The 25,896-nt window shown below is 53.0% G+C and overlaps 2 protein-coding genes across 2 annotated transcripts; both read right to left on the reverse strand.

The window, feature by feature from the left end:
* Positions 1–57: 57 nt before the first annotated feature.
* On the reverse strand, positions 58–7,556 carry ERMN (ermin). The gene is made up of 3 exons (XM_087732943.1): positions 3,477–7,556; positions 3,065–3,151; positions 58–732 (listed from the first exon to the last, which is right to left on the reverse strand). The coding sequence occupies exons 1-3, from the start codon at positions 3,721–3,723 to the stop codon at positions 281–283; spliced, it is 786 nt and encodes a 261-aa protein (XP_087589069.1). The 5' UTR covers positions 3,724–7,556; the 3' UTR covers positions 58–280.
* An 81-nt stretch (positions 7,557–7,637) lies between these two features.
* Positions 7,638–25,236, reverse strand: CYTIP (cytohesin 1 interacting protein). The gene is made up of 8 exons (XM_009464719.2): positions 25,013–25,236; positions 21,700–21,749; positions 21,327–21,381; positions 18,488–18,590; positions 18,261–18,354; positions 17,716–17,785; positions 14,193–14,259; positions 7,638–13,666 (listed from the first exon to the last, which is right to left on the reverse strand). Exons 1-8 carry the CDS (start codon positions 25,175–25,177, stop codon positions 13,194–13,196), a joined length of 1,077 nt encoding a protein of 358 aa, XP_009462994.1. The 5' UTR covers positions 25,178–25,236; the 3' UTR covers positions 7,638–13,193.
* Positions 25,237–25,896: the final 660 nt, after the last annotated feature.

A 25,896-nucleotide genomic window follows, 5' to 3' on the forward strand; every position in this document is an offset into this window, starting at 1 on the left:
AATATGGTTACAAAAGTTGGATAGAAAATAAGAGGATAAACTTTAAATCAAATGGTATTACATTTAGCAAACTGATTATTTATTTTCCTGCGCTATGGCCATCTCTGCTCGCTGTCAAAGCCAAGATGTTAAGTTTTCACAGTGAATTATGAAATCATATACAAAAAGGAAAAAAGCAGTGACCTCACGTTGTGTGAAGAGACACGTCTTGGGGGAAACAAAAAAAGAAAAACAAAACCAGAGTGAACGCTTGGCTCATTAAGCAATTCTCCACCTCAGTTTATAAGTGCATCATGGATTCAAATTCATCGATTCGCTGTTTGGTGTTTCCTTTTCTAATCCTCCGGTAGGAGATTGTGTTGTATCTGGAATAGCTGTGTCTGGAGATATCATTTTTTTTCCCCAGGCTGGGCTGCTCCCCTGGTTTCTCCACCTGGGAGTTGCAGCCGGGGCTGGTTGGGGGAGATGCCTCCTTACCGCTGTCCTGCTGCTTTAGAGGGGATGCCTCGCCGTTCTCCTTCTTGATTTCAATCACCTGAACTTCATCCTCTTCAGTGTCCCCCTCCTCCTCCTCATCCTCCTCCTCCTCCTCCTCCTCCTCCTCCTCCTCAGCGGCATCCCCTCTCCCATCAGCGCTGGCTGCGAGGGTCTCTGCCGCCTCCCCGCCGGGGCTGGCCACCGTCCCCAGCGCTCGCTCCCCGCTGCCCGCAGGCGTCCCCTCGCTGCCCGGCCCTGCGGCAACACAGAGGGAGCGTGGGTGAGGAGGGGCTCAGCACCACCTCCGTGCCCCCGTCATACATGCTTTTGATGTAGCATCGCTCTTGGTGACTTGCCAGCTCCTGCCACCAAAGCACCCGCCCTCCAGAGGCTCCTGGTGAGGGGTGCCCCATGGCTGCAGGCTGACCCCCATCGCTACTGATGCTAGCAGGTGCTTTAGAAAGGCTCCGTACATTCTCCAGCTCACTGCTTAAGGCCACCTGCCCTTGCATTTTTAATGCCCATCTCTTTTGTACCCCCTTTCCCACGGAGCCCTCCCCACTACCCTCCTTTAAAAGGAGAGGCGATGCAGATGCCAGTGGCCGAGCCTGGAGGAGGGAGGAGCGGCACAGCATCCCCGCTGCGCCCCAGCACCAGGGGCACTGCCTCCCTGCGTGCCCCAGCTCTGCTCCCGCCCTCTGGGACCCACGGCTGGCAAACGTCCTACTGCAGGGCCCTGCTGCGGTGCCTTTCCAACGGCGTACCAAAGCTCTCTGGCCGTCGCCTTGGGCAGGCGCTGGACTCAATTAGCCAAACTCCCTGTTCTGGAGTTGCTGCCTCCTCCCTGCGGGGCAGACCCTGCCACGGGACCAGGGGTCCCCTCTCCGTGCTGCTCAGTGCCGGCTCTGCGGAAGGGAAGGGAAAGGGGAAAGGGGAAAGGAGAAGGGGAAAGGGGAAGGGGAGGGGAAGGGGAAGGGAGCCATTCTGCACGCAGCGCCCAGCTGTGCCGGCGCGGCGATGCAGCGGGACCCGGGCACAGCCCTCCTGGGACACGTCCCTCCTTCAGCGGTGGCTGCCCAGGCCAAGATGGCTATCTCCTGTTTGTCCTGTTTGGCACCTCTCTGCATTAAATGATCCTTTAGTGACGCAACAAATGGTCTATTCAACATTTTGCCTGTGGGGTCCTGAGTATTAATTAGACTAAATTGGTTAGGTACTAAAAAGCTGCCTGCAATTTAGAGATAAAGTGCTTGTGGCTGGGCAGGGTGGGAGGGAGTGCGGGGAGGCTGTGCAAGATCGTTTAATAGGTATTCTTGTGCGCTCATAAAGCAACACAGCTGGAATATGGATGTCGGCTCTGAGTGGGAAAGCCTCCACCGTGATTCACCTCCTCAAAGACCTTTGCAGCTGCTATGAAATATTATTTTGCCCATGACAAATGTTCATCTATTTTTTTCCTTTTTGCAATCAAAGTAAAGTTTCTGTTTACAAGGCATGGCCCATACATCTTTTAGAGCTACATTCAATGATGCTAGCTTTGCCAGCACCGTGACAGCTACTCTGGGTTGTTAATATCTGCTCTTCTCTGAGGAGGGGTTTCATATTTATGTGGCAGCTGACATACAGAAAATACCGGTTTATTGCAGCCAGGGGGATGTGTAAATGATGCGAGGGACCCAGCACAGCCGGGTGCCGGGGAGCCGGGGCAGAGCCGCCAGCCCTGCACCCCAGCCACTGCCAGGGTCGCTGCGGGGGGTGGCCTCAGCAGCCCACGGCCCAGCCGTCCCTCGGCCCGCAGTTGCCAAAACCAACGAGCCGGGCAAGGAAATGTGGGTAGGAAATGTGAAAGGGCGGCAGCAATGCCGAAAGCCCACCCATGGAGAGACGCAGCTTTCCTGCTTTAATAATATTCAATAACACTCCTTTTTGGAGGAGGGGCTGCATTTTGCATAGTATCATTAAATACGTTCAGCTATGTGTATATCCATTCAGTGCATTTTGACGTGCCGCCGGGAGCGGGCAGCGAGCACCCCGCAGCCCTTCTCTCCGCCGCGGGCAGGCGCGAGGTCCAGCCTGGGCGCCCACTGATTTTTACCATTCTCACCTAGGAGCGAGTCAAGAGGCCCAGGAGCAGATGTTTAGGAGAGCAGACAATTTTCTGCTGGATACTTGGGCGCCGGGGGCATTTAGACACTTGGGGAATCAGGCAGGAAAAGAGTTTGGGTTTGGAGGCTGCACATTTTTGACTGACAGCCTCCCGAGGTTATCCTCTGAGCTCCCTGCATGGAGCAGAAGATAGAGCATCTCCCAGCCTCACGGGGCTGTTGGAGATCTCCTGGTCGAAGACCCCGCGGTGCTGCGATAGCCCATGGTAATGGAGATAGGTGCAAACCTCAGGAAGAGAGGTACGAGCCGTGTTTTCTAAGATGCGGCAGCTCTACTGATGAGAAATGAGTCACTGCTCTCCAGAATCTAAGGGTCCGACCGAATTAGAAAAAAATGACAACCACCTGTATGTCATTGTCTTTGAAGGCTACTCATTGCTATGCTTCAGGAAAACCTCCCATCACACAGCATTTTCCATTACCTTCCTCCGATTCCTGGCCATCGGTCCCCGTGTCCTGGATATCAGCTGATCCCTGCTGTAGCATCCCATCGCTTTCCTCCCGCTTTTCTTTAGGAAACACAAAGCACAAGAAATGGACTGATGGAGCAGTTAGTGACGATAATTAGGTTTTAATGGTTGCAGATTGGCAGCAGATTTTCAGAGCAGATAAAAAAATTGCTCATTTATTTAGTCACATACTTTTCATTGTATCCTGTGTAACTGCTAGCTCAAATTTGTCCCTCAACTCTGAATTACTCTGAGTCATCGTTAAAACCACCATAGGTTAGGATTTTCGACTAACACACATAGTACATCCCATTATTCATAAGGCTAAACATAAAACAGAGCTTTTCTTTCTAAACACTTCAAGAAAGGCAGCCTTGTACTTTACCTTTGCATTGCTTCTCTCCATCAAAATCCCCACGTACTATGTCCTCTGCCAAAGAATTTCTATTTTCCTCCTGATTTTCTTTCGCAGGTGGAGCATCAGGGCTCATTTCTGCATTCGCGTAAGGAACCGTCCCGACAGAGTTTGCTATTTCATCGATGACACCCATGAGCTGGAGTGGGCCCTTCTCGGCAGGTACGCTCCCATTGCACTCGGGCATGCTGGATGGCGCCGGGACTTCTTCTGTCATGCTTAGGGCCGTGCCGTGCCCGCCGACCAGGGCCGTGCACCTCCAGGGGCCCCGCTCCTACACCCCGGGGTGGGGAGCGCTGCGCCTCACCCCTTCCCCGGGGGTTTTGTTCCCCTGCTCAGATGGTCAACGCGCGCCTCCTCTCCTGCGGGCGCTGCAGCGGAGCAGGGTCGGCGGTCGCACCATCAGATGTGCCGAGGGCTTGCCAGCGGGCTCTGGCCACGGGGCGATCCAATCAGCACCTCGCTTGTTGCTGAGGCTCATCCCGTTGCATAATTAAATGCACCATTTTAATTTACATAAACAAACAATCTGAAGCAAGGAAGCTTTTGTGCTGGCATGGAGAGCGGGTCTTTCAGCATGTCAGCCCCGTGGTAATAAACAGAGGTTTTGTACTCCCGGCACAATGGCTCCTTGTGTCCCCGCCTGGTCACAGGGACGAGGATTGTTCTGACCCCTAATCCCCGGAGGGTGACCACCTTCCCTAGCGCGCCGCCACCTAACCCGCTTAACATTCCCCATCGGGTTTGTGTGCCGATAAACCTCGCCGTGCCGCTGGCCGGACAATGGACGCTTTCTGTACTTGTCAGGGAACAAACCGGCGGGTCGGAAGGGCACATGCCCCGCACACGGCGCAACGCCGCACTCCTCTGCCGGCCCGGCCACGCGTGTTGTACAGGCAGGGCCACGGCCTGCCAGACGCCGAGCATCTGCAATTGCCTGCTGAGTGAAATGCATCCCAAGGGCTCGGCCCTCAGGGACAGAACTAGATGAAAAACAAAAGCACAAGCCAAAGTGATGTTTTGTGCCGAGATGTGAAGTGAGGCGGCAGGTCCCTGAGGCCGAGGCCGGCAGGTGCCGGGAGGCTTGGTGCCCACCGACGCCCCGGCCGGAGCCCCGCAGCACCCGGGCAGGGCAGCGCCGCGCTTCCCCTCCCACGCCCACGGCACAACCCCCGGGTGCAGAAGCAGCTTCTGGCCATGGCAGTGGAAACTCTCCTTAAAGGAATATAAAAGGGGCGAAGGATGAGATTAGCACTTGCATTGGTGATTATCAGTCGGACCTATAGCTAGCAGGAGCAAGAGGGGAACGTTTCACCGAGGGAAGCAGGAGGATCGCCCGAGCAGCACCGGGGCATTTACTGACCACAGCTGAACTCGTCTCAGCCCCGGTGCCCAAAGCCAGGTTTACGTAAGAGTGTAATCTCCTGCTGTGAAGGACTTTTTGTGTTCGTACAATACAACATTTTTGACATCTTTGGGCTTTAGGATTTGGAAATCCTCTTGTCGAGCTCAGACCTTGATTAGAAATGGACCCAAAGCCTTTCCACTGGTTTTGTTCACCTGTGAGTTTGCATCTTTAAATCAACAACTTTTCATCATTGCTATGAAAATGAGTGAGTTTGGTGTAATTGATTTATAAAATCAATCCTATGCTGGAAAAATTTGTCCAAGAAAAATGGATGATGAGGTTTGAAAGTGAGTCAACACCAAGCAGCGGTAGGTGCCCTCAGGAGGAGAGGCTGGGTACCCGGCACGGGCTGGTGGCTGGAGAGGAGGAGGTTACTTTCTATTCTTATCAAGCTATTTTTCCATATCCCTGAGATAATCCGAAGGGCCCTGCAGGCGATGTCTCATTTGGCAGGTCCTGTCCTGAAAAAGGTTTCATGGCTGGGACTCACCTGAGCACCCCTGCTGCAGCGCCAGCTCGGGGCTGTGCCATTAAGGTACCCGTGAGACCAGTAAGCCGTGGGTGATGGAGGCAGCGCCGACCCGGGGCGCATCAGCCAAGAGGCAGCCAAAGGCCCGCACTGCCCGTCCGTGCCGTCACACCTCGCTTTGCGCAGCCCCGCAGCCCCGGGCAGGGGAGCCATGGGGACGTCCCCCACCGCCCCGCACGGGCCAGTCCGGCTCATCACTGACCCGGCAGCGGGCGCGAGGGCAGAGCGGGGATGCGGCCATCGCACGGAGGCGAGGGGCCACGGCCACCCCGGGACAAACTCCCAGCCAGGCTTCAAATTTGAAATAACCCAAAGCTGAAAACATGGCACCAGGCCTGACAAGTGGGGAGCCTTGCTGAGCGGGGAGCCACATCGGCTCCCACGGGGACGGGGACGGGGACAGGTCCTGTCCCCATCTCCCCAGGAACCTGCCTGCCTGACTTCTTGATTGCAAAAAGATATTGAAACAATTTCAGGTATTTCCTGGTGCCATCTATTGGTTACACAACCAATTCTCAACAATTCACTTTTTCCCAAATGAGCGCCTCGCGGTTGAAGCACGATTTGCATGAATCTATTATAAATCATTTTCCGTGTGACCTTTAATGCAGGAAGTTTCCATTCAAGCTACCCTTTGCTAAAAATTTTTCAGAAATAGCACCTGGGATTTCAGAGGCGTTGGGGCACAACAGGGATTTGAAAGTCGGTGAGGTGGATCATTAGAGCCACAGCAATTCCAATTCATTCCAGAAATAGGAAGAGGCCGCCATGGCAGGGCGTTGGCAGGCTGTTTGCAGAGCTCTGTAGGCTCCTCTGTCCTTAACTCTCTGCTCCCCAATTTCTGCTCCAGCCACAGGTTTCCAAGAGCAGCCCGTGCACGCGCCTGGCTGCCCAGGGGAGCACGTGCACCGTGCACGGGCACTGGAGGGCTCCAGAGCAGAAGCCACGTAACCCAGGGTCACCGTGGGAGATGCAATGCCACCCAAAAGCTGGGGCAGGATGACAGGCACGGTGGCACCGGAGGCAAACGTTCCCACTGCCGCACACAGCCAGGAGGGATTACATTTCACTTGAACGCCCAGAGAAAAACTCCTGTGGATCATGTCAACAAACTACAATCAAGCATTTCCATTTTGTCAGCACAAGATAAATACCTTATGTTTATGAAAAAACGTACCTGGGGATTCCTCTTCTATAGAAAATGTCAGAATTTTATCTTTTCACCCAGCAGAGGAATGAAAGGAAAGGTGGAGACATCGGCGTCCCCCCTGGCAGAGCTACGTCAGGCACCAGCCAGCCCTTGCGTGTCCTCAGGGCCGGGATGCTGCTGCTGCTGCTGCCCCGGTTCTCCCGCTGCTGCCCGATGCTCCCGCTGCTGCCCGATGCTCCCGCTGCTGCCCCGGTGCTCCCGCTGCTGCCCCGGTGCTCCCGCTGCTGCCCCGGTGCTCCCGCTGCTGCCCTGATGCTCCTGCTGGCCATGCTTGGCTTCCGAGGGGAGCTGCAGGAGGAGCAGCGTGTTTCCTCTGGAAAACAGGAACACATGCCAGAGCGATGCAGCAAGGGCACACTAGTTACAAACCATGGGCACATGCAGAGTAATTCAAGTTTTGACAGTGTTAAAAATAGGCAGCTGCTGCTTTCTTCCTGGCAAACGCTGCACAAGGAGCCCAAAGGGATCGCTGGTGAGGGGAGAGCGGCTCCTGCCTGTTTGAAGGCATTTGCCCGCACAGGTTGCTGTCCCCGGACCATCCCCAGGAGCTGAGGGGCTGCCGTCACCCCCAAATCATCACGGTGACTGAGAGTCTTGAAGCTGCTCGGATGCTGCAGCATCCCCAGCAGTGTTTCTAAGCAGGCAGAGTTCACAGCTGGACTTGGAAAAAGGAAAAAGTAGCTGCGGGTTCCTCCCACCACAGGCAGCTATTTATAAACAGAGCTGGGCAAAACCACCTCTCGAGGCTAGGAAAACGTTTCATTTGCACAAACCTGAGGTGGTGTGATTTCTGCCTCTTTAAGCTTTTAAAAAAAAGAAAAAGGCTGTACTGAAAGAGCAAAACTTTACGGAAGCAATTCAGGCTGCGGCGCTTTCCCAGAGCAGAGCGTCGCCAGAACAGCCCTGCTCTCCGCTCTCCCGGACACTGCCACCTGCGCTGGAGAAGCTCCTGTCCCCACCCGCCCGCCCACGCCACCGGGGCATCTCTCAGCCATGCAGCCTGGCAGTGCCAATGGCAGCGGTGCGGCAGTGCCAATGGCAGAAATGCAGCAGTGCCAATGGCAGCGGTGCGGCAGTGCCAACGGCAGCGGTGCGGCAGTGCCAACGGCAGCAGTGCGGCAGTGCCAGCCACTGTCACAGGCCATCAGCTCCGCACCAAGTTCGCAAGGCCTCAGCGATGGGCTCTGTCTGGGCTTTGCTGGCTTGGTCTCGCTGTGACAGTGATTTCTGTGACCGACCGGGTGCCCGCGGTGAGGTTGCTTTCCTTTTGCTTGTCTGTCTGTGACACAACCACAGGTTTATGCAGCCAGCAGGAATGAGCAGCTGGTCTGTGCTAGGAGCACAGCAACAAACTCTTGGCTGTATGCACAGAAGGTGTGCTTCCCTTTCGCCCTGCAGCAGCAGGCAGGACGAACTCAGTCACCCGCGATAACGACATTTTGTGATCTTCTGTTCAATGCTACGAAAGCTGGGTGCAGCCAGCTGTTACACACAAAAACTTCTAAAACAGCGGCATGAGAAAGGAAATGTCGGGTACGAAAGCAGAAATCAGCAGAGCAGAACTGCACGCAGGAAGGCAGAAATGCAGCCATCCCTGAAAAGCATGCAGAAAAGTGGTCGCTGAAGGGATAGCCACTGGCTCCGACCGCAACTGAAACACAGCAAAACCCAGGACACGCAGAAACAGGGGTCAGACACAGAAACACAGGACCTCCTCACGTATTTCAGCAGCTTCCAGGGCTAGACCTTTAATCTGCCAGGGGAGAGTTTTTGCAGGAGAGTACAGCATTGAAGCCAGAATCATTTTCCACTGGATCTGAAATGATCCCAGCAGAAGCCACAACTTCTTTCACGGTTTTGTGGAAAAAAACCTTCTGCAGTAGAAATTACAGGCCAAGAGAGCCCAGCAAAAAAAACCCTGAGATACTGCAAAGGTCATAAAAAAAGGGCAAGGCTGGCTGGAGAGCTGCAAGCCAGCATGAACGAGGTGCACAGGTCTCAGGGCAGCAGCAGAGGCACTTCTAGGCCCTTGGAAAACACGGCTGCGATGCCCCATGGTCAGTGCTGGAGCCGCAGGAACCAGCGCGTTGAGCAGAGGGGCCATGGCTGCGCCCCAGGAGCGGCCGAGCATCCCCCGGCACCGCTCCTGCGCCGGTGCGGAGCCAGCACCCTCAGGCTGTGCTGCGAAAGCAAATAGGGTTTGCCAGCTCTCGCTCTGGAGATGCCTCAGCTCACTCTGTGCTGTGCTAAATCGAGCCAAAAGATTTAGGACCCAAATGTTTCCCTCACCTCAAGTGGGTGTTCTGCCTGTTTGCTGCTAACCCAGGGGCTGAGTGCCGTGGCTGTGTCTTGCCTGTATTTGATGCAGGGTCTTGAGTTCAGGGAGGGCTTGCCTAGATCTGGGCACCAGGTTAAGCGGTTAAGAACCCCTACAAGGTTAGGCTCAGTAGCATTCACCAAATTAATTAAGTTTTAAGTTTAAAAAGGAATTGCATTCTTCAGAGCAGCCACAATTCTTTTTGCAGTAAACTCGCACTGCCCCCTTTATCCACGGGGGATAAGAAGAGACAAGGTAATCCCTCGGCTGTTAGGAAATCAAGCAAACCCTTCAACAACCCCAAGATCGGTGGGCACACCTCCTCTGCTGAAGGTCCAGAGCACCTTCCACACACGCCGCTCGGAGCCCCAGCCCCCTGAACCACGGCCTCACCACGCAGCATCGCCCGTACGCCCACCCTCCTCCCGCCCCGGCTCCCGGGAGGCAGAGCAGGGATCCTTCCGGATTGCCCTCTGCAAGGAGAAACGTCATTTTAAAAGAGCTTTTTGCTCTCTGAGCTATTTGGTTTGCCTGTGAGCTCCTTCCTCCCCTCGGAAGGCTGGGGCACCCTAGATCTCGACGCTCGCTGCAGCGGCCCCGCGGAGCCCGCCTGTCACCCACATCCTGTTTTTGATCGTGACTGTGAAACATGTCACGTTGTCGTCTTGCAGCAGCCAAAGCATGCTCTCGCCGCCACTGGAAGAGCATCATTTATTTGGTCCTTCTTAATGCCTTTCTCAAGCTTGTTTGGTGTCCAGGCTCATTCAGCCTTTCCACACTAAGAGCAAGCACGTATCTCCCAAGGTCTGTCAAATTAACTTTCCACACCAAAAGGAATCACTGCTTTGGACCATAAAGCTGCACTAATTTCCACCAGAGATGCAGCCTTAGGGAGCACAGTTCATACAGTGTTTTAAATACCTTTCTTTTCCCCTCTATAAAACAAGGTGGAGGATGTAGGCCGCGGCCAAGGCACCCTGTCCAGCCCCACCTCTGCCACTGGGTCTGTATAAACCAGCTGCAACACAGGCAAAAGGAGACTTTAATTCAGCAGCTGTAGGGGGAAAAGCAAAGGCGGCCCCGGTCAGGCTGACGCGTTTTTATCGGTCTCTGCAGATCAGTCAGCCCACACTCTCCTAGGCAAAGAGCTCTGGCCTGGCTTTGGGCGTACACTGATTTTCACCCAAGTGAAAGAGTCCGCAGCACCAGTGGGCTAAGCTTCAAGCCTCTGGTCAGATATGTCGGGCTAGGAATATTTAGTCTTCTGACACAAATGCATGCAAGTCGTGGGTCCAAATACTCCTTGGTCAGGTGGAGAGAGCAGTGCTCCCGCTCCCGTGGAGCAAGGCACCGCCGGCCGCCCGCACCCACGTGCAGCAGCGCGCCAGACCCAGACTGGCTGGAAACGTCCACGTTTCGGCAGGTGAGCAGGCGACGGGCACCGCTCCTCCCCGGCTGTCAGTCTGGCGTCTGGAGCCAAGCGGCCTCACCACAACGTGTGACTGAGTTCAGGGTCCCTTCCTGAGTGCTGAGCTGCTTGGGGCACTACGACAACCTTCACCAGATTTTCTGGCTATTGTGCCCACAGTTGCTTTCGGACATCCATACATCTGCCTTTAACTCCACAGTTTGTCCAAATAGAAGTAACCTCTACTTTTTTTTCTCCTCTCTGCTGGTGTTATTGGCAAAGAAAAGTAAAACTCTATCTTGAGACAGCAAATCAGAGGCAAAAAACTTGATGTCTAGCAATAAGCTCAGGAGCCCAGACCAGCACCTGAAATGCCCCAGCCCGGGCTGACGGATAGGCTTTGGCTCCGTGCAGGTGCCAGACCAAAGCCCCCCTCCAGGCCCAGGGGCTGGGGGATGAACCGACGGCAGAGGGGCTCCTGGGCCGAACTGCAGGTGTTCGGTTCGGCAGCGCGGACAGAACATCGTTCCCACACGTAAAAACCCCCTGAGCTGCTCTCCTGATTGCCCTCCAGCTCTCCCGGAGACTTGCCGTACCACCATCTACTTAATCCTTTTAAGGGAAATTACAGACACCAGTACAGATTCTGCTGGCTTAGAAACATTCATTAATTAGAGAAGTATTGGGAACAGGTTGTTTTTATTTGGGGTTCATCTCGGAGGGAAGCTATTGGGTTTGTTTAGCCTGAGGTTTCTGAAAAGACCAGGAAATCCTGCCACAGCAGTACCTGAATGGTAAACAACCGCACCGTCTGCTCGGTCAAAAGATGAATGAGTCACACAAGGTATTTAAATTATATTTAAAATTCTTCCAATTGTATTTGAAAAACATAATCAGATTGCTTGGGCTGAACAAACAGCCTATTTCTGTGTTGCCTGAGAGGGAAATAAAATTTCTCTTTTTCTTCACATCTATGTCCATATTTATGAAATCACTTCATATAAGCTATCAAGTTAATCTTACTGCCTGAGGTCTCTGCTGCTGAAGAAACATGAACAGCCAATGATCTTCCCACCAGCGAGCAGTAGGAACACAGCCCACGGGCACCTCCTGCAGCCCCCGGGGCGTAGAGGGACCGGGTCCCGGGCACAGCCCTCTGAGGAGGTCCCCAGAGCGCGACCTGCAACCTGCCGCCGTGGCCAGGCGCAGAACAACCCCGCTCGTCCCTGCAGGACAATCCTCCACCTTTACTTCTCTTGCCTGCAAGAGGTCAAATCAATCTGAGCCATGTAGTTAGATAACCGTAAGGGGACGAGTATTTTCTCAAATCTGGTAAAATTCCAGCCAGGCGACTTAAGCGCCGTGCCCGCCGGGGGTGCGGTGGGACCCCGGCACTCCAGTGACTCTTGCCAAGCTGACGCCATGCAGAAAACGCTGTTTCTAGCAAACTGGCAGACACTGCGGAGAAGAGCACCGCAACTTCGGCAGGGCACCACAGAGCCGTGCTGGGAAGCAGGAGACGCACAGAGACCCACCGCCCTTTGCTGGCTCCCTGCTGCCCGCCGCCTGCACCTCCCCATGGCAGCCGCTGCCACCCTTGCCTCCCTCCCAAACCACGCAGACCTACGCTCCTCACCCCTCTTCCCTGGGGAGCACTCTCTCGACAGGGGCTCCCACCTGTTTGCACCTCCGCCCAACGCTGCTGGTGCTCTCCACCGCGCACGGGTGCACGGTGACCAGCGCACCCTGCTCCGGGCACGCGGAGCTGCTCAGGGCAGCGAGTGCACGGGCACCACCGGCTTCCCGTGCACTGCCACAGCAGAAGAGCCCAGGGCTGCGTGCGTGCTCAGGAGGGTCCCTTCTACTCCAAATCCCCTGGAACAAGACAGGCTTGGCAAGACACAGGATATTGGCTACTGGCAGAGATTGCAGCTGGTCAGATCATAACAGATAAACCAGGTTATACCAACGGCTGCTAAGAGATGCAAAAGCGATGGCAGCCAATGTTTGCTTTGTAAATCTGTCTATCAATGCTGTCTGCACGGCTGACCAGGGGAACCGATTCCTGCTTTGGAGACTGGGAAGCGGGTTGTGGAGTTCACCCTTTCTTTTTCTGGCACGCATATCGAGCGTGCACGTCCTCAAGCAGCAGCAGCATCTCAGGGCAATGGCCTTGCACAGGCAGCGGGAGCCACAGCAGGCAGCCCCGCAGTGAAACGGCTGGCACGGGTCCTGACAGCCACACACGTGCCGGGGGAGGCGGCAAGTGTGCTCCTGGCCCACTCCAGCACACCCACGTAAATCAGCCACTGCAAACCACGGGTAAATCTCTGCCCTTCGTTTCAAAACATCACTGCCCAAGATCTCTCTCTGTTGTGTGCTCTGGGCTCCATCCTCTTTCTAATGGGACTCTGTCACTGGTTTTCGTAGAAGCACTTACTTTATTAAAGATCTTTGGAAGACTATGACTTTGGTAACAGGAAATAAATAAATAGCTATCAATTTTGCGTTCAATTAAAAACTGTTATTAACACTAAAGTATGCTGAGGAAGTTCTGCAAAGGTTCTCCACATTTCAGAGTTAGTCATTTTTCACGTTAATGAAGAGGTCCACGGTGTGCTCTGATTAAAAATTAAAATAATTAAAGAACCCAGAGCTTTTTAAATATCATCAGTACTGTTGTCTGGAGGACTGCCATGCAGTGCCACCATGCTTCACTCACTGCGTGCTCCTGGCTGAGCTGCTGCCCTCTCTCCCAGGCCACGCAGCGGTCCCACGCGCAGAGCCCCAGACATCAGGGGTGACGCCTGCAATGTCAGACCCGACTTTCTTCCTCTTCCACCGCCCGGTGAAGGCCTGGAATGAATTTCAAAAGCTGCTTTCGGACGCTGGATCTCCTGCTTTTCCGTGGGAGAGTCCCAAAACTACTGGTGCAGCTGCTCCCCTCCCAGAGTGGGGACATGGAGCCGCTGCTGGCCAGGCTGATGCTGCGGTTTCTCCGCAGGGAGGACCTCCCGGCAGCGCCGTCCCCGTCCCTGGGGAAGAAGCAGTCGTCATCCACGCTCGACTGGCGGCTCAGGCTCTCTGCAGCTGAATCCTCGAAGGCACCACTCTGGTAGAAGCTGTCCTCGCTGTCCACGGTCATCGAGCTCAGCCGGCTGCGGGAGCTGCTCTCGCTGGAGAAGCGAGGCTTCATCAGAAAGAGAGGTCCCGGTGTGCTGCAGCCACCAAGCAAGCCGGACTCTTCCAGCTCCAGCGCGCCCAGCAGAGCGTTATCGTTCACCTCCCCTGGAAGCAGAAGCCGAAGAGGAGCGTTATTTACCGGTGTCTGCTCAAGGCTGGAAAGCAGGACGCCTGTGCCGCGGTGGCACGGGGAAACGTCGTGCCCAGCATCTCAGTGCGGGGAGCAGCCCCCTTCCCTCGTGGGAAGCTGTGTCCCGGCTGTGGGGTGCTCTCTGCCCCTTCCCTCCCCACCACGCAGAATCAAAGCTGCTCCCTGGGCAACCCATTAAAAAAACAAACAAACAAAATCTCCCCTGATAAGTCCAAAATAAGAATGGAAAAAAACTTTGCAACCCACATCATCTCCTTTCCTAGAACTCGTGCAAAGGGCCTTTGGTCTGCATTAGGCAAGCAGCATACAAATTGCCCGGAAGAAAAAGCTTTCCCAGGGGCCAGCCCCATGCCTTCATTAACAGGGGAGAAAGAAAGCAAACGAAAATCAGATTAAAGAGTTGCTTTTTACTGATCAGACAGCGTTTCCGCAGAAGGACTCAGCAGCGCTGTGGTTTCCTACCCGGAAACGAGGACGTACCGTGCAGCAAGCGCTGTTCCCGTAAGAGCAAGGAGCGCAACTCCACCCATTTCTGCTGCAGAGTTTGCTGAGGAGGAGAAAGAGGGCTCTGTCATTCACACGCTTTTGCAGAAGCATAAAACACTCGTAAAGAAAACAGTGTATTCAGAAAGTACAGGTCACCTGCAGGATGCGCTTGTATGTCCCTCTTTTTACTGAGACAATTTTCCCAGAGTTTAGCAAGGTTCTTCCAGAAAGCACAATCCTGCTCATGTCCTGGGTGCTTCGGCTGAGGTACTGCACATGTGTGATTTGAGAAGCAGAAGCCTGGAATCTGGAGGGCGTGCTGCTGGCCCTCTGCTACAAAGGGAGCCACCAGCTCTGCACAGCCGCCTGCCAGCCGCCGTCCTCCAGAGCCCCCAGCCGGGCAGGGGCACCCGCTCCTCGGCCCGGGGTCCAGCAGCGCAGCGCGGGCACGGCACAGCTAACCATCCCTGACCCCCAGTAAAGGGCCTTACAACCTCTAAGCGCTGCTATGCCGGCCAACGGGGAGCAACATTTTTCTTTCCCTCTGTCGCAGGTCAGCTCTTGGTGGAAAAATAAACCATTGCATAGTTGATTCAAAAAAAAAAATAAAAAAAAAAGACAGGTGAACCTCCGGCGGCAGACAGTTGCAATAGGCACTTCCCCAGTAATCTGCATGAACCCGGTGCACCGCAGACACACAGCCCGGCAGGCTGGCAAATCACACGTTTCTACAGCCAAACTGACCAGACTAAGCTTGTGTGGGCAATCCTGTTATCGCATTCACATTTTTTTTCTCTTTTCCACATTTCGGAAACATCAATCGCAAAATGAAAACTGCGGCCTGGCTGCAGGGTGGTGAGGCACCGGGCTCACGACAAGCCCCGGCAGCCCGCAGAGGCCAGGCAGCCCCCCAGCAGCGGGAGCAGGGGCGGCACGGGGGCTCCTCCTGGGGCTCCCTCAATGTAAAGCTGGGAAACAAGCCTTTTCCCAGCTGCTCTCCTCACCGAATCACTTCCTAGCGGATTTGGACATGATCTGGCAGGTAGCTGGTGCATCGGGTCAGCTGGGCAGCCTTTGCCAAATCAGAGCTACGCGATGGCTCCAGCTTCCCCACAAGTGCATTCCTACAAGACTGAAACAGGCTCACCTGCAAAATGGGAGCAATGACTGCTTTTAAGTAGAATTAGCCTGGAGAAGTTTGCTCTTACAGTCTCTACACAACGTTGAATAAAGTAGTTTTTAGAAGTTTATAATTCAACTAAACCTAGGAAGTTGTATGCAAGAGATGCTGTGGAGTTGTCCAAAGATTTTCTTTATTCCCATCTGGACCCAACCAAAAGAGCAACCACCTCCTAGTCCTGGTTTCTCCCATCTAATTAAACCATAATAGCACTGGGACAACTGACGCAGGGAGCGGGTATCCGCTCGCGGCTGCCGGGGCGCCCGTTCCACCGGCACGGCGGCGGTGGCACGGAGGGGCGCGCGTCCCCGCGGCAGGGCCTTGCGTGGGCTGCGCTGCTGGCTGCTGCGTCCCGAGGGCAGGACACGCTTCTGCAACCGCACGTCCGAACCTGTGGTGCTTAGCACTTGCAGGCACGGCACCGCCTCGCTGCGGTTACAGGGGTTTGCAGCCACAAAGCACACCCTTCAGTAAGGCATCAGAGACAGTTATAAACAGAATTAGGTTCTTTCCGCTGCAGCCACCCTGACATGAGAGCGCAGGGCGCGGCACACGCCCATATTTTACTCTGTAACGACGCTTGTCGCAGGGGTTTGACACTTCTGGGAAACAGCTGCTATCTAAAAGCTCCCCACTTGAAACAGAACATTTCACAGCAGATTTTTGAGATTTTTGGCTTTATAATTTCCCTGGAAAGGGGCGGGGTGGGTCAGTGGCACATTTCTGGTAACTTTACTGGTTATTTCATCCAGATTTCTAAGGGACCAGACCAAGCGGCTTGCCACGGAGCGCTGCCCGTGGCCGGGATGGAAGCATCCTGCTGCTGTGTTCTCATGAACACAGAGATGAACTCCCTGACTCTGGGGTCTGGCTGGTTTCTCGCCATGTCCGGACTAGCTGGCCGGCCAGGCACTCCCAGCATCCCCAACCACCGCCCCGGCTCCCGCTGGCCTCAGGCGCAGGGACGCGGTCACGAGCAGCTCCACGCAAGACCGGCGCAGCCCCTGCTCTCGCACCGGTCTCCCAACACCTCCCGCCCCACCAGACCACGCTGGGCATGCAGGGGTTTGCCCCAGCCCCAAGGGAGCACCAGCGCTGCGTCCGGGCTTGGCTCTCCCTGCTGTTCCCACACCCGAGAGCCCCCACCACCTGACGGTCAGTTTTACATCCTTCGAAGAGAAAATAACAGCTGGCTGCGGGGGAGCAATGCCTAAAACCACCCCAGCTATTTCCAAAAGCATCCTCCATAGCCCCCGTCAGTTTAACGAGCCTTGGAAGGGAAACCGAGCTCATGGAGGTCTCGCCCTGGTCTCCTCGCCCCTGCCCATTACCTAGGCTGAGGTGACGGTGGCCAAGATATCGCCCGTACAGCCAGGCACTGCCCGCGGCACCCCGCAGCCACAGACCGGTGGAGGCTGGGGGGGGAGCCCTCCTTTCTCACCCTCCAGCCCCCAAGGCTGCCGTTCACATCATCTACAGCATCAGCGTCGTGCAGCAAATTACAACACCCGGTGCTGTACTCTCGTAAACGCAGCGCAAACCAAGTTAAATAAACATTGTTTTAAACATGCTAAATACTAAACATGAAATCACCCCCGTGGCAGGACTTGTATTTTATAGGCAATGGCACATATGGCAAACCCTGTCCCTGCTGCTCAGCTCTGGCAAGCCACACCCATTTGGCATGAGGTTTATTCTAGCCAGATTAATTTTTAATGCATTTTTTAAAGTACCACACTCCTGTGCAGAGGGTTTTGGCATAGAGTTGCCATAAGGAAAAACCCCACACTCAGGCTGACTGACTCCCGGCTTTGCAAAGCCCTGGCCCTTGCGGTGCCTGCAGCTGCAGCGGGGCGAGCGGAGAGGCACGCCGGGGCGCCGGCACCCGAAAACCTGCTGCCAGCCTGGCTGCCTCGGACTCGGCTGCGGGAACAGAAGTTCTACAAGTTTGAGGTGCCGTCAGCGTGCCGTCCCTAATGAGCCTGAGCTCCGCTTGTGAAAGCTTGCCTTCCCTTTTTGCTAAATACAGGGTACAGGAAAATTTACTGTTCTGTTCTTACAGGGGAGGATTGCCTGCCAGCTGGGCACAGCTGAGAGACAGACAGAAATTGAAATATTTAGGGAGTTACAGAAATTATTGTGGGCGAAAATATTACCAAAAAACAATGCAGAAAATATTACAGGGACCGTGGCTGGGGGTGCTGGTGGCAGGGGACCCCCGGGTGTCTGCCCCCTGCCAGGACACCCAGCCCCACGGACCACCACCTACCCCCATTAGCAATGAATCCACAACAGCCCTCTGCATTCGACAACGGATTAACTAATGAATTATATTACCTTCAGTAACTGCAGCTTGGTCTCGAGCTCCATTTTCCGCAGAAACATGGCCCCGTTGACAGTCTCTAACCTGCGAAGAGCAGGCGATGTTGGCAGGGAAGTGGAGAGGAGCGCCGAGCGCTGCCAGGGCCGCCAGACCCCGCACCGCAGCTCACCGCATCGCAGCGCACCGCATCGCAGCGCGCTGCAGCGCGTGGTGCCGCGGGGCCCCTGGGGGGCGGCCGCAGGCGGGGACGGGGAGCCCCTCACCCTGCCAAACCCTCTCACCCGCAGTTCTCTGCAGCGGCGGCGGTGCCGGTGCACGACAAGCAAACACATGGCGGGGCAGGAGAGAAAGGGCAGGGGGAACACTGGGGCAGCTTCCCAAAGCTCCTCTCTCCCTCCCCAACCCTCACCTGCAGTAAGAGCGTGGCTCTGCACAGCCAGGCCCACGGGGAGCTCTGCCTCTGAGACAGCACAGGACTGCAGGGTAGCACGAGAAGCTTTCTTGGCTTCCAGCGGGAGAAACCATTAAGCTAAAAACCATTTGAAGGAGGGATGCCTACCTTAAATAGTTGCCTGAAGACTTTATCAAGTCTACTATTTGCTTGTGACTAAAACCATCGGTGTTCACACCGTTGATACTGGTGAGGATATCGCCTGTTAGAGATACACAGAGGTGAAAATTAGCATCTCCAGTGCACGCATGACTTCCACATGGTCTGCAATAAAAGTAACTGGGAGAAAAGCAAGATAAGACCACTCACAGCGGGGAAAAAACATGAATAGTTACCAGTTTGAAGGCCAGAAAGATAGGCAGGACTTTCTTCTTGAATTTTGCAGACGCAAGTGCATACCTCCAGGGAGTAATCATTTTGGTGCGGAAATCTGATAGTCTGTTAATACCAAAGTGACAGTGTTACCAATATTAATGCCATGAAAACAATTTAAAAATTAATAGTTTTTTTACACATTTTTTTAAATAAGAAGGCTGTGATGAGCAGGGTGTACTATCATGCAAGTGAGAACACCCAAAGGTTATAACCTCACAATTAGAAATTGCACTCTTATGATAGAGAACAGCAGCCACCTGACAGATGCCTGGACGTTCTTTTTGCAAAAAAACTAGGTTTAAAGCAAGCTGGTTATTCATTATCAAAAACTCAGTAACTTCAGTCAAGAATATCTGTTAGCATGGATGCTGATTGCTCTCTGGAAGGATATTTCATGTTCCCAGCCACAGCATAGCAGGGTGTGAGTCGAGCTTTTCAAGTGATTGTCACCTACTCGTGAATGCCACGTGAAGCCGGCTGGTGCTGCCAGACAGGTCAGTTCGCAAGGAGAACAGGAGAGCAAGAAGAGTTGAACCTACTTTTGCTCTTTTGGCCTCTTAAACTCATTAGCCACACATGTCCCCACACTCTCTCAGAAGTGCTTTTTATTCTTGACTTATACATTTAAATGTATATTAAGTAATTCTACGTATAAATCCGTCATGTGATTATCAGTGCTGACATGTATCTAGAAAAATGCAAAAGTAGGCGATGCAACCTGACCAGATCTTGCAATGACAGGAAATGTCTTCTTGGTTACATGCAAATACCAGTATTTAGCCACATCTTCCTACCAAAATTTAAGACTGAAGCTAAACTTCCTGAAAACCTATGACAGCCACATCTAACCCAGATACAAGAAGTCGTGTTAGAGTCCCAAATTTCTCAGTCCGCGTGGAACAAATAGGGATGAACATGGGGTGAGTTCAAGCTTATCTGGCCACATGACACCAATGCAGTGATTTCGCCCTTAGACCAACAGTGAAACTTTTGGCTAAACTAAAAGCACCGAGTGAAACATGAGGGTCTTGGAGAACATGCCACTGCAGGTCACACTTGCCTTTTTTTGGTTTTGACCTATTTCAGAGCGGTAGGTCTCACCTACCAACCGGAAAGATTGGGCCAGCTTGAGCGATACAAGCTGGGCAAGCAGGATGGGATTCGTCACACCTAACTGGAGCCATCTGGACAGAGGTGTCTCGACGTCCCCACCAGAGCCACCAAGCGAGGCGGACATCCCCCAGAGAAGCACTCCAACCAGGAGGGTGGCGTTCCCTCTCGCGTGCCGCCTTCTCCTCACGGGCTGCGGAGGACGGCTGGGCCATGGTTTTGCAGGGGACACCTCGTTTTTAGGTGGCTGCAGTGAGGGGAGACACGTGCTACCAGAGCATCTGCTCTGCAAACACTAGGCACTTTGGGAGCCGCACAGTGTCCATCTTGGCCCCTCAGCTCTGGTCCGCAAGTGGGAAGCAGGAGAAGAAGCAGTAACACGCAAGAAGCTCTGACGTTCGGCCATTACTGCAGTTCTCCTGAGCTCCCTGCAGATGGTAGACCTAGAGTTTCCCATCATCTTATTCTGCTTTGCCTAAATTTAACTTGTAGTAATGAAATTACAGCTTCTAAATACTGGCTTATCCCTAGTATCAGACAGATGCTGCCTTCCCATAGCCCGGACTTTCTAGTGAAGTGCTCACACTGAATGTACGTTCAGGAAGAAAATGTGCCAAGAACAATTATTTTTAATCAGAATGTCACATATAATGAAAATCTGCCCTGACAATTTATATAAAAGCCCAGTAATTGACTCAATTATCCTCCCTTCTGAAAGCTTTCCACTGTTCGCGAGCTGAACGCTTACCCACTCATTAGTCACAGAACCAAATTTTTAAAAGTTAAGCTTTTCCTAATACACTAATTTCACTGAAAATACTATTTTCCCTTTGCGCAGAGATAGAGGCGAGCGCTTTGGAGATGCCCTGGCGCCGCAGCAAGCGAAGCAGAGGGGCGAGGTGGGAGCCTCGTGGGCGCTGGCTGACGAACAGGCTGCTGCCTGCAGGTCCCGCCAGCGGGCAGAGCCCTGCGGCACTGCCACAACCCACTGCCCCAGAACGACACCTCTTTGCTCCTGCGATTATTTTTTATTTATAACTGGGATTTTGGCAGGCCTACTGATCCACAAATTACCTTTCTCACAAAAATCTACAGAACAAAAATCTCCCATTTAGCAGTACTCCTGATATTCTGGTTTTCCTGTTTGATGATTTACTGACTTCTACATCTAACAGAATTTCTTCCTATGTGATTTAGCTCCCAAAAAGTCATGCTTAGCAGTTATTTATTAAAAAAAACACCAATACTGTACATCTACTTCAAAAATACATATGTCTCTATATATGTTAAAGGAGGTAGTAAAATGATAGTATAAGGTATTTTTTGGAGAGAGAGTTTTTTGATCTCTTTTTATATGAAAATATTCTCATATACAGTTCTCCCCAAAAATATTCACTTGTGGAGGTAAGGAGGCATTGCCATTGCTTCATATCTGGATTTGGATGAGATTTCTCCTACATTCAATGCTCTGACTTGTGAAAATTCTCATCTGTGACCTTCGCTATGAAAAAACCCTTGGAAATGCATCCTCTTTCTGTATCATTACTGTAAGCTCTTCAAATTTCACGAGGAACTGACAGATATCTTTCTCTGCTTTATGCGGTCTTAACCTAATTTTGAGGATGGGACACTTAAGAGATTGCACCATATTTTATTTTTAAATGAATCGACTTGTCATTTAAGTCTTACCTGGATTTCAAACCCAAATGTCTCTTTATCTTCTTTTAATATAGCAACGAGGTGTCTGCAGGAAGAGCACACAGAATTCCATATGAACGCTTCATGCGCTCTATTTCTAACCAAGCAACCGTGTCCCCGTCGGTGCCCCTCCCGGCGCTAGCGGGGTGTCGGCACGCCTTCCCTCAGGCGCTGCAGCGGCGGTGCTTGCTCCTTCTGTGCCCAAACTAAATGTCACCATTTCACCTGCAGGTCCCAGGTGTTGGGTACCACCCGCTGCCTTCCACCCTTATCCCACTAAGGCTGCTAAACAGGAAGGTTCCCAGGACGCACACTTCATGCAGAATAAGTAATTAACAGTGATTATAGAAGAATATCTTCATACCTTTGTGGCCTGGAGGAGTCGCCCAAGGAGCTGGATCTGGCTAAGGCAAGCTGCAACCAGAAATTGGAGTGGAAAAGGGTCAGTAGGTTCACGGTTCTTTGAGGTACGTGGCTAAAATCAGCAGTCTAGAGAAAAACTAAAACAGCTGGCGGCATCCCACCACCAACGCACCAACGCAGCCTCTCCCTCAGTCAAATGAGAACTTAAACTTTCAGAAAAAGAGGAAATGCAGCTAGGTCCAGGACGCAAGACAACTCATCGTCACGTTCAAAGCCGCCTGTTAGATGCCGACGGCGAGCTGAGCCGGGCACAGGCAGAGTCAGCAGCCAACAGCAGCGACCTCCGGGCGCACTGACCGCTCCCTGCAAAGCCTGGAAACGGTGCTCCCTCCTGCCCACGAAGGCGTCCTCCACCCTACGGTTCCTTTCCAAGTGAGTTAGAGAGTAATTTGACACAGTACCAGGTCTGATATCAGCACCCGTGGAGGACGTTAACTGGCATTGCTGCAAGACGAAGTATCAACTGCGACGCATTCTGGTGTGAAGGATGGCATTAACCTGCAAGCGGCAGTTGTTGAAGGAATTCATGTTTATTTTTATTATGTTGGAAATTAAGCCCTGGAAAAATGGCTATACGTCAGCTCTTTCATTTTTCCAAACCTTTTAAATATAAAGTTGAATATTTCCAAAATAAAAAAAACATGGGTACCCTTAGCACATCATAATATTGTTTTAGTTGTTCACCTCCAGAAAACATCTGGGCATCCTCGCTGGGAGACGGTAATGCAGCACCCATTCCAACTTCTTTAGAAAAAATTGGCCACCCGCTAGCTATCCAATCTTCCCTGCAGTAAGTTAAAATTGAGAGCTGAGCTACCACTAGCCAATATACCGTGAAGCAACGTAAGGCTTTTTTTGCGCAGGAGTGATAATTTGATGTCTTCACGATTAGCTTTCAGAAAGGCACAAACACCTACTTGGGAGGGGGAGAGGGGCCTGGAACCAAAAGCGAGTTGGCTGGGCGGCCCCTGTAGCGATGCCAGCTGGAAGACCCTGCGGCAGCAACGTGCTATTTAGGGTGATAAGAAGTTGCTGCGAAAAAGCATGAGAACAAGTGGGAAAATTCAGGTTGAATCCCAAGGAAGATTTTCTGATGGCAAAAGGATGGTGCAGGGAACTCTTCCCAAAAACTGCTGGAGGTGTAATTTCTGAGGACAGTAGAAATGGGAAAGACAAGAGGCATGATGGCTCAAGAAAACCCCTGCATCTGACAGGGCATCGGAGATGGACCTCCCACTGGTCCTTCCAATGTCCACAACCCCGTTGGCTTATTTTGCATGATTTAAAAAAAAAAACAAACCCTACACAGCAGCCCGATGTTTTCAAATAAGAGAAGGAATATTCCTTCTTTATGGATCGCCTTGCTTTACTGCGGTGCGCTGTGGGGAGTGAGGGGCCGGGCAGGGCCGCGGCTCGGCGTGCGGCAGCGCCGTGCCACGGGCTGCGGCTGGGCTGCTCTGTCCTCGGGCTGCGCAGGCACTTGTGCTCTTGTGGAAGGACGGGGGGCTGATGGGCACACAGCACTGGGGCATCTCTCCAACAGTGGGGACCCTTCAAAATGCTAAAACGGGTGAGGCTCCAAGATTTTGAAGGCCAGGGACTGCCGTCATTCCCATTAACGCTGTAACTATTATCGACAGTGCCCAAATCACGTCTCTGTTATGCCGAGACCGCACCTTTCTTTTGTACCTTTCCCCTAAAAATCTGGGGGCATTTATAAACTTAACACCTATCAGAAAAGGCAGAAAGCACACATAAATTAAGGCAATTGCAGACAGTTATCTCTGCAGTTCCTTGTGGCGGCTGCCTAGCACTTCTGAGCTGATGCGTGCATGGGGATGGCCCTGAGCATCCACCATCACTGCGTCAGGCTAGGGAGACCTGTGCCTGAAGAGCTCGCTGGAGAAAGCCAGGATCAGTGTTAAACATTGATTCTTCCCATAAAAGTGAATCACAAATAAGGAATTACATTATCACTAAAATGTTTACAGAGTTTAGTCAATACAACCAAATGTCTCAGGCTTCAGCAGTATAAAGTGATGCCGCAGTGTGACGCCTACAGAAACACCCTGCTTTATTAACACACACTTACTTGGGGAGAGAAAGGAGAGGAGGGAGAGGCTACACGTATAATAACGAACCGCACACCAGGTGAAAGAGCTAATGGCAGGCGCACAGCGGGGCCCCTGCAGCACGCCAGCATTAGGTACGGTCCGCGCAGAGCGGTCCTCAGGCCCGATGCCCCTGTTGTAATTCATCTTTAACGGCCACGGCCACCTCACGGCCATGACCGCCAAGCCTCCCCCTGCGCCGGCAGCAACAGCCACGCAAAGGGCTGCTCCGTCGCAGCCGCGGGAGCTGGATGCCACCCAGCAGCAGCGCTCCCACGGTTAGTCTGGCTCTGGCCTTCCTTTATCTCCCCACCCTTGTACAAAGAAAAGGATTAAGCGTGCTTCCACTACTGAACAAAGCAATGCCTCGAGTGCACAGATATTATGCACCGGTTTTCTGATAATACTTTCAGATTATAACGTGTCTCAAACATTTTCTATTTAGGCTTCTTCATGCTAGACAACTAGACCAAGGCTGGAATTGCTCTGCCGGCAATTTACAGCAACAGCAAGACAGTGTTTTGTGGCAATCCAGTTGCAAACAGCAGAAATGTGCACAAATGCGCTGTTCGGTTCTGGGGGAAAAGCCCAGACGAGACAGACAGCCCAACCAGCCCCAAGAGTTGTAGCAAAATACTCCAAAATCCGGATCGAAATAACTCGTGGTAGGTGCTTTCTGTCAGCATTGCAGAACAAAGAACAGTCCAGCTAGGCCGCTATGCTGAAGTAAATGCAAGTTTAAGGGAACACCCAGACAGCAAGAGCCTCTTTTGACTAGCAGCACTGCTGCAAATAGAGAAGAAATGCAGACAGGGCAGGAGGGCAGGATCTCGGCTGCAAAAGCACTTCATGCGCCCAAGCCCCCGCAGGCAGAACGCTTCTCTGCTTGCTCCTCTCGGGAGCTTCCCACGCTGCCGGTGTTGCAAAGATTTCATTGCAATCCCAAAACTGGCTAGGCTAAAGGCGCCCAGCGGTAATCCATCTAGCACCCCAAGATCAGGAGCCGTGCGGCTCCGCAGGGGACCTGTGCAGTCACTTGGGGAAACTCGGCCGTTCCCACTCACACCTGCAAACGCGGGCAGAAGCGGCTCCCCGGGCAGAAAGGAGCCGCCAGCCTCCCGGAGCACAGCAGCCACCCCGTACCTGCTTGCGCCCGCGGGGCAGCGTCCCCACCGTGTTGGCCAGGTGCTGGATCCTCCTGCTGTCCATCGGCAGAGCCTGCTCCGCGCCGGCGGCGCAGGTGGGGCTGGCACCGAAGCCTATGAAGTTGGCGTTCTGGTTCTGCTGAATGAGCCGCCTTAGAGCCATGTCGGGTGGAAGGGCACTTAAAGCGGCATTGCTAAATGCTGCAGCATGGCTGAGGAAACTAAAATAAGCTCACCCCTCCGAGCGATCAAAAAGTACAAGACCGGAAAGCCGGCCACGTGACCTGTGGTTTAGGTGCACGTTACATAAATCTCTTCGAGCAAATCACCAGGGCACTCGGTATGTGTTCTGTTGTGCTCATAGGAGAGTTAAGAATTAGGCTTGGCAATTAAAGAAATCTGCTTAATTTTTCCATTCCTGCACACAACAATTCTCATGGAACAGCTGCTTCTCTCTGCCATCATTTGTGCTTAAACCACTACTTGCTTCAGGCACTTGCCTGAATTCAACTTGTTCACTCTCTCACTTGCTCGGCATCCCTTGCGTTGCTCAAATTACCTTTTGGCAAAGATGGGAAAATGATGCGTTCTTTGGCTAACGGTGTCAGTGCGGGACTTCCCAGCCACAGCGAGGAGAGCAAAAACCAAAGGCCACAGCCTGAGAGTAGGAGCTGGGAAGATCACAAAGCAAGGGCAGAGCAAGGTGTCTGAAACACACTCGCTTTCAGTTGAGATAGTTGGACAAATACTGGGGACAAGAACTTTATGAAGGAACCAGAGTTTGTCACAACTAACCCCGGCTGGCATTTGAACCTTCACGAGGGAAAAGCAAGGCTATCGCTCTCAAAACAGAGAAGTAATAAAAATTTACAATTTGCACTC

The sequence above is a fragment of the Nipponia nippon genome, unplaced genomic scaffold (genome assembly GCF_047370975.1).
Source record: "Nipponia nippon isolate SJK-2023a ecotype South Korea unplaced genomic scaffold, ASM4737097v1 scaffold_5, whole genome shotgun sequence".
NCBI classification, from domain to species: domain Eukaryota; kingdom Metazoa; phylum Chordata; class Aves; order Pelecaniformes; family Threskiornithidae; genus Nipponia; species Nipponia nippon.

Excerpts from the sequence above, each read along its gene's own strand:
- ERMN (XM_087732943.1), bottom strand. The coding sequence starts at position 3,723 with ATGACAGAAGAAGTCCCGGCGCCATCCAGCATGCCCGAGTGCAATGGG. Across the intron at positions 3,152-3,476 it reads TGGAGAGAAGCAATGCAAAG|AAAAGCGGGAGGAAAGCGAT; the intron begins GTAAAGTACAAG and ends TGTTTCCTAAAG. Across the intron at positions 733-3,064 it reads TGGCCAGGAATCGGAGGAAG|GGCCGGGCAGCGAGGGGACG; the intron begins GTAATGGAAAAT and ends GTGTTGCCGCAG.
- CYTIP (XM_009464719.2), bottom strand. The coding sequence starts at position 25,177 with ATGGCTCTAAGGCGGCTCATTCAGCAGAACCAGAACGCCAACTTCATA. Across the intron at positions 21,750-25,012 it reads TGCCCCGCGGGCGCAAGCAG|CTTGCCTTAGCCAGATCCAG; the intron begins GTACGGGGTGGC and ends TTCTGGTTGCAG. Across the intron at positions 18,591-21,326 it reads CATTTGGGTTTGAAATCCAG|ACTATCAGATTTCCGCACCA; the intron begins GTAAGACTTAAA and ends TGGTATTAACAG.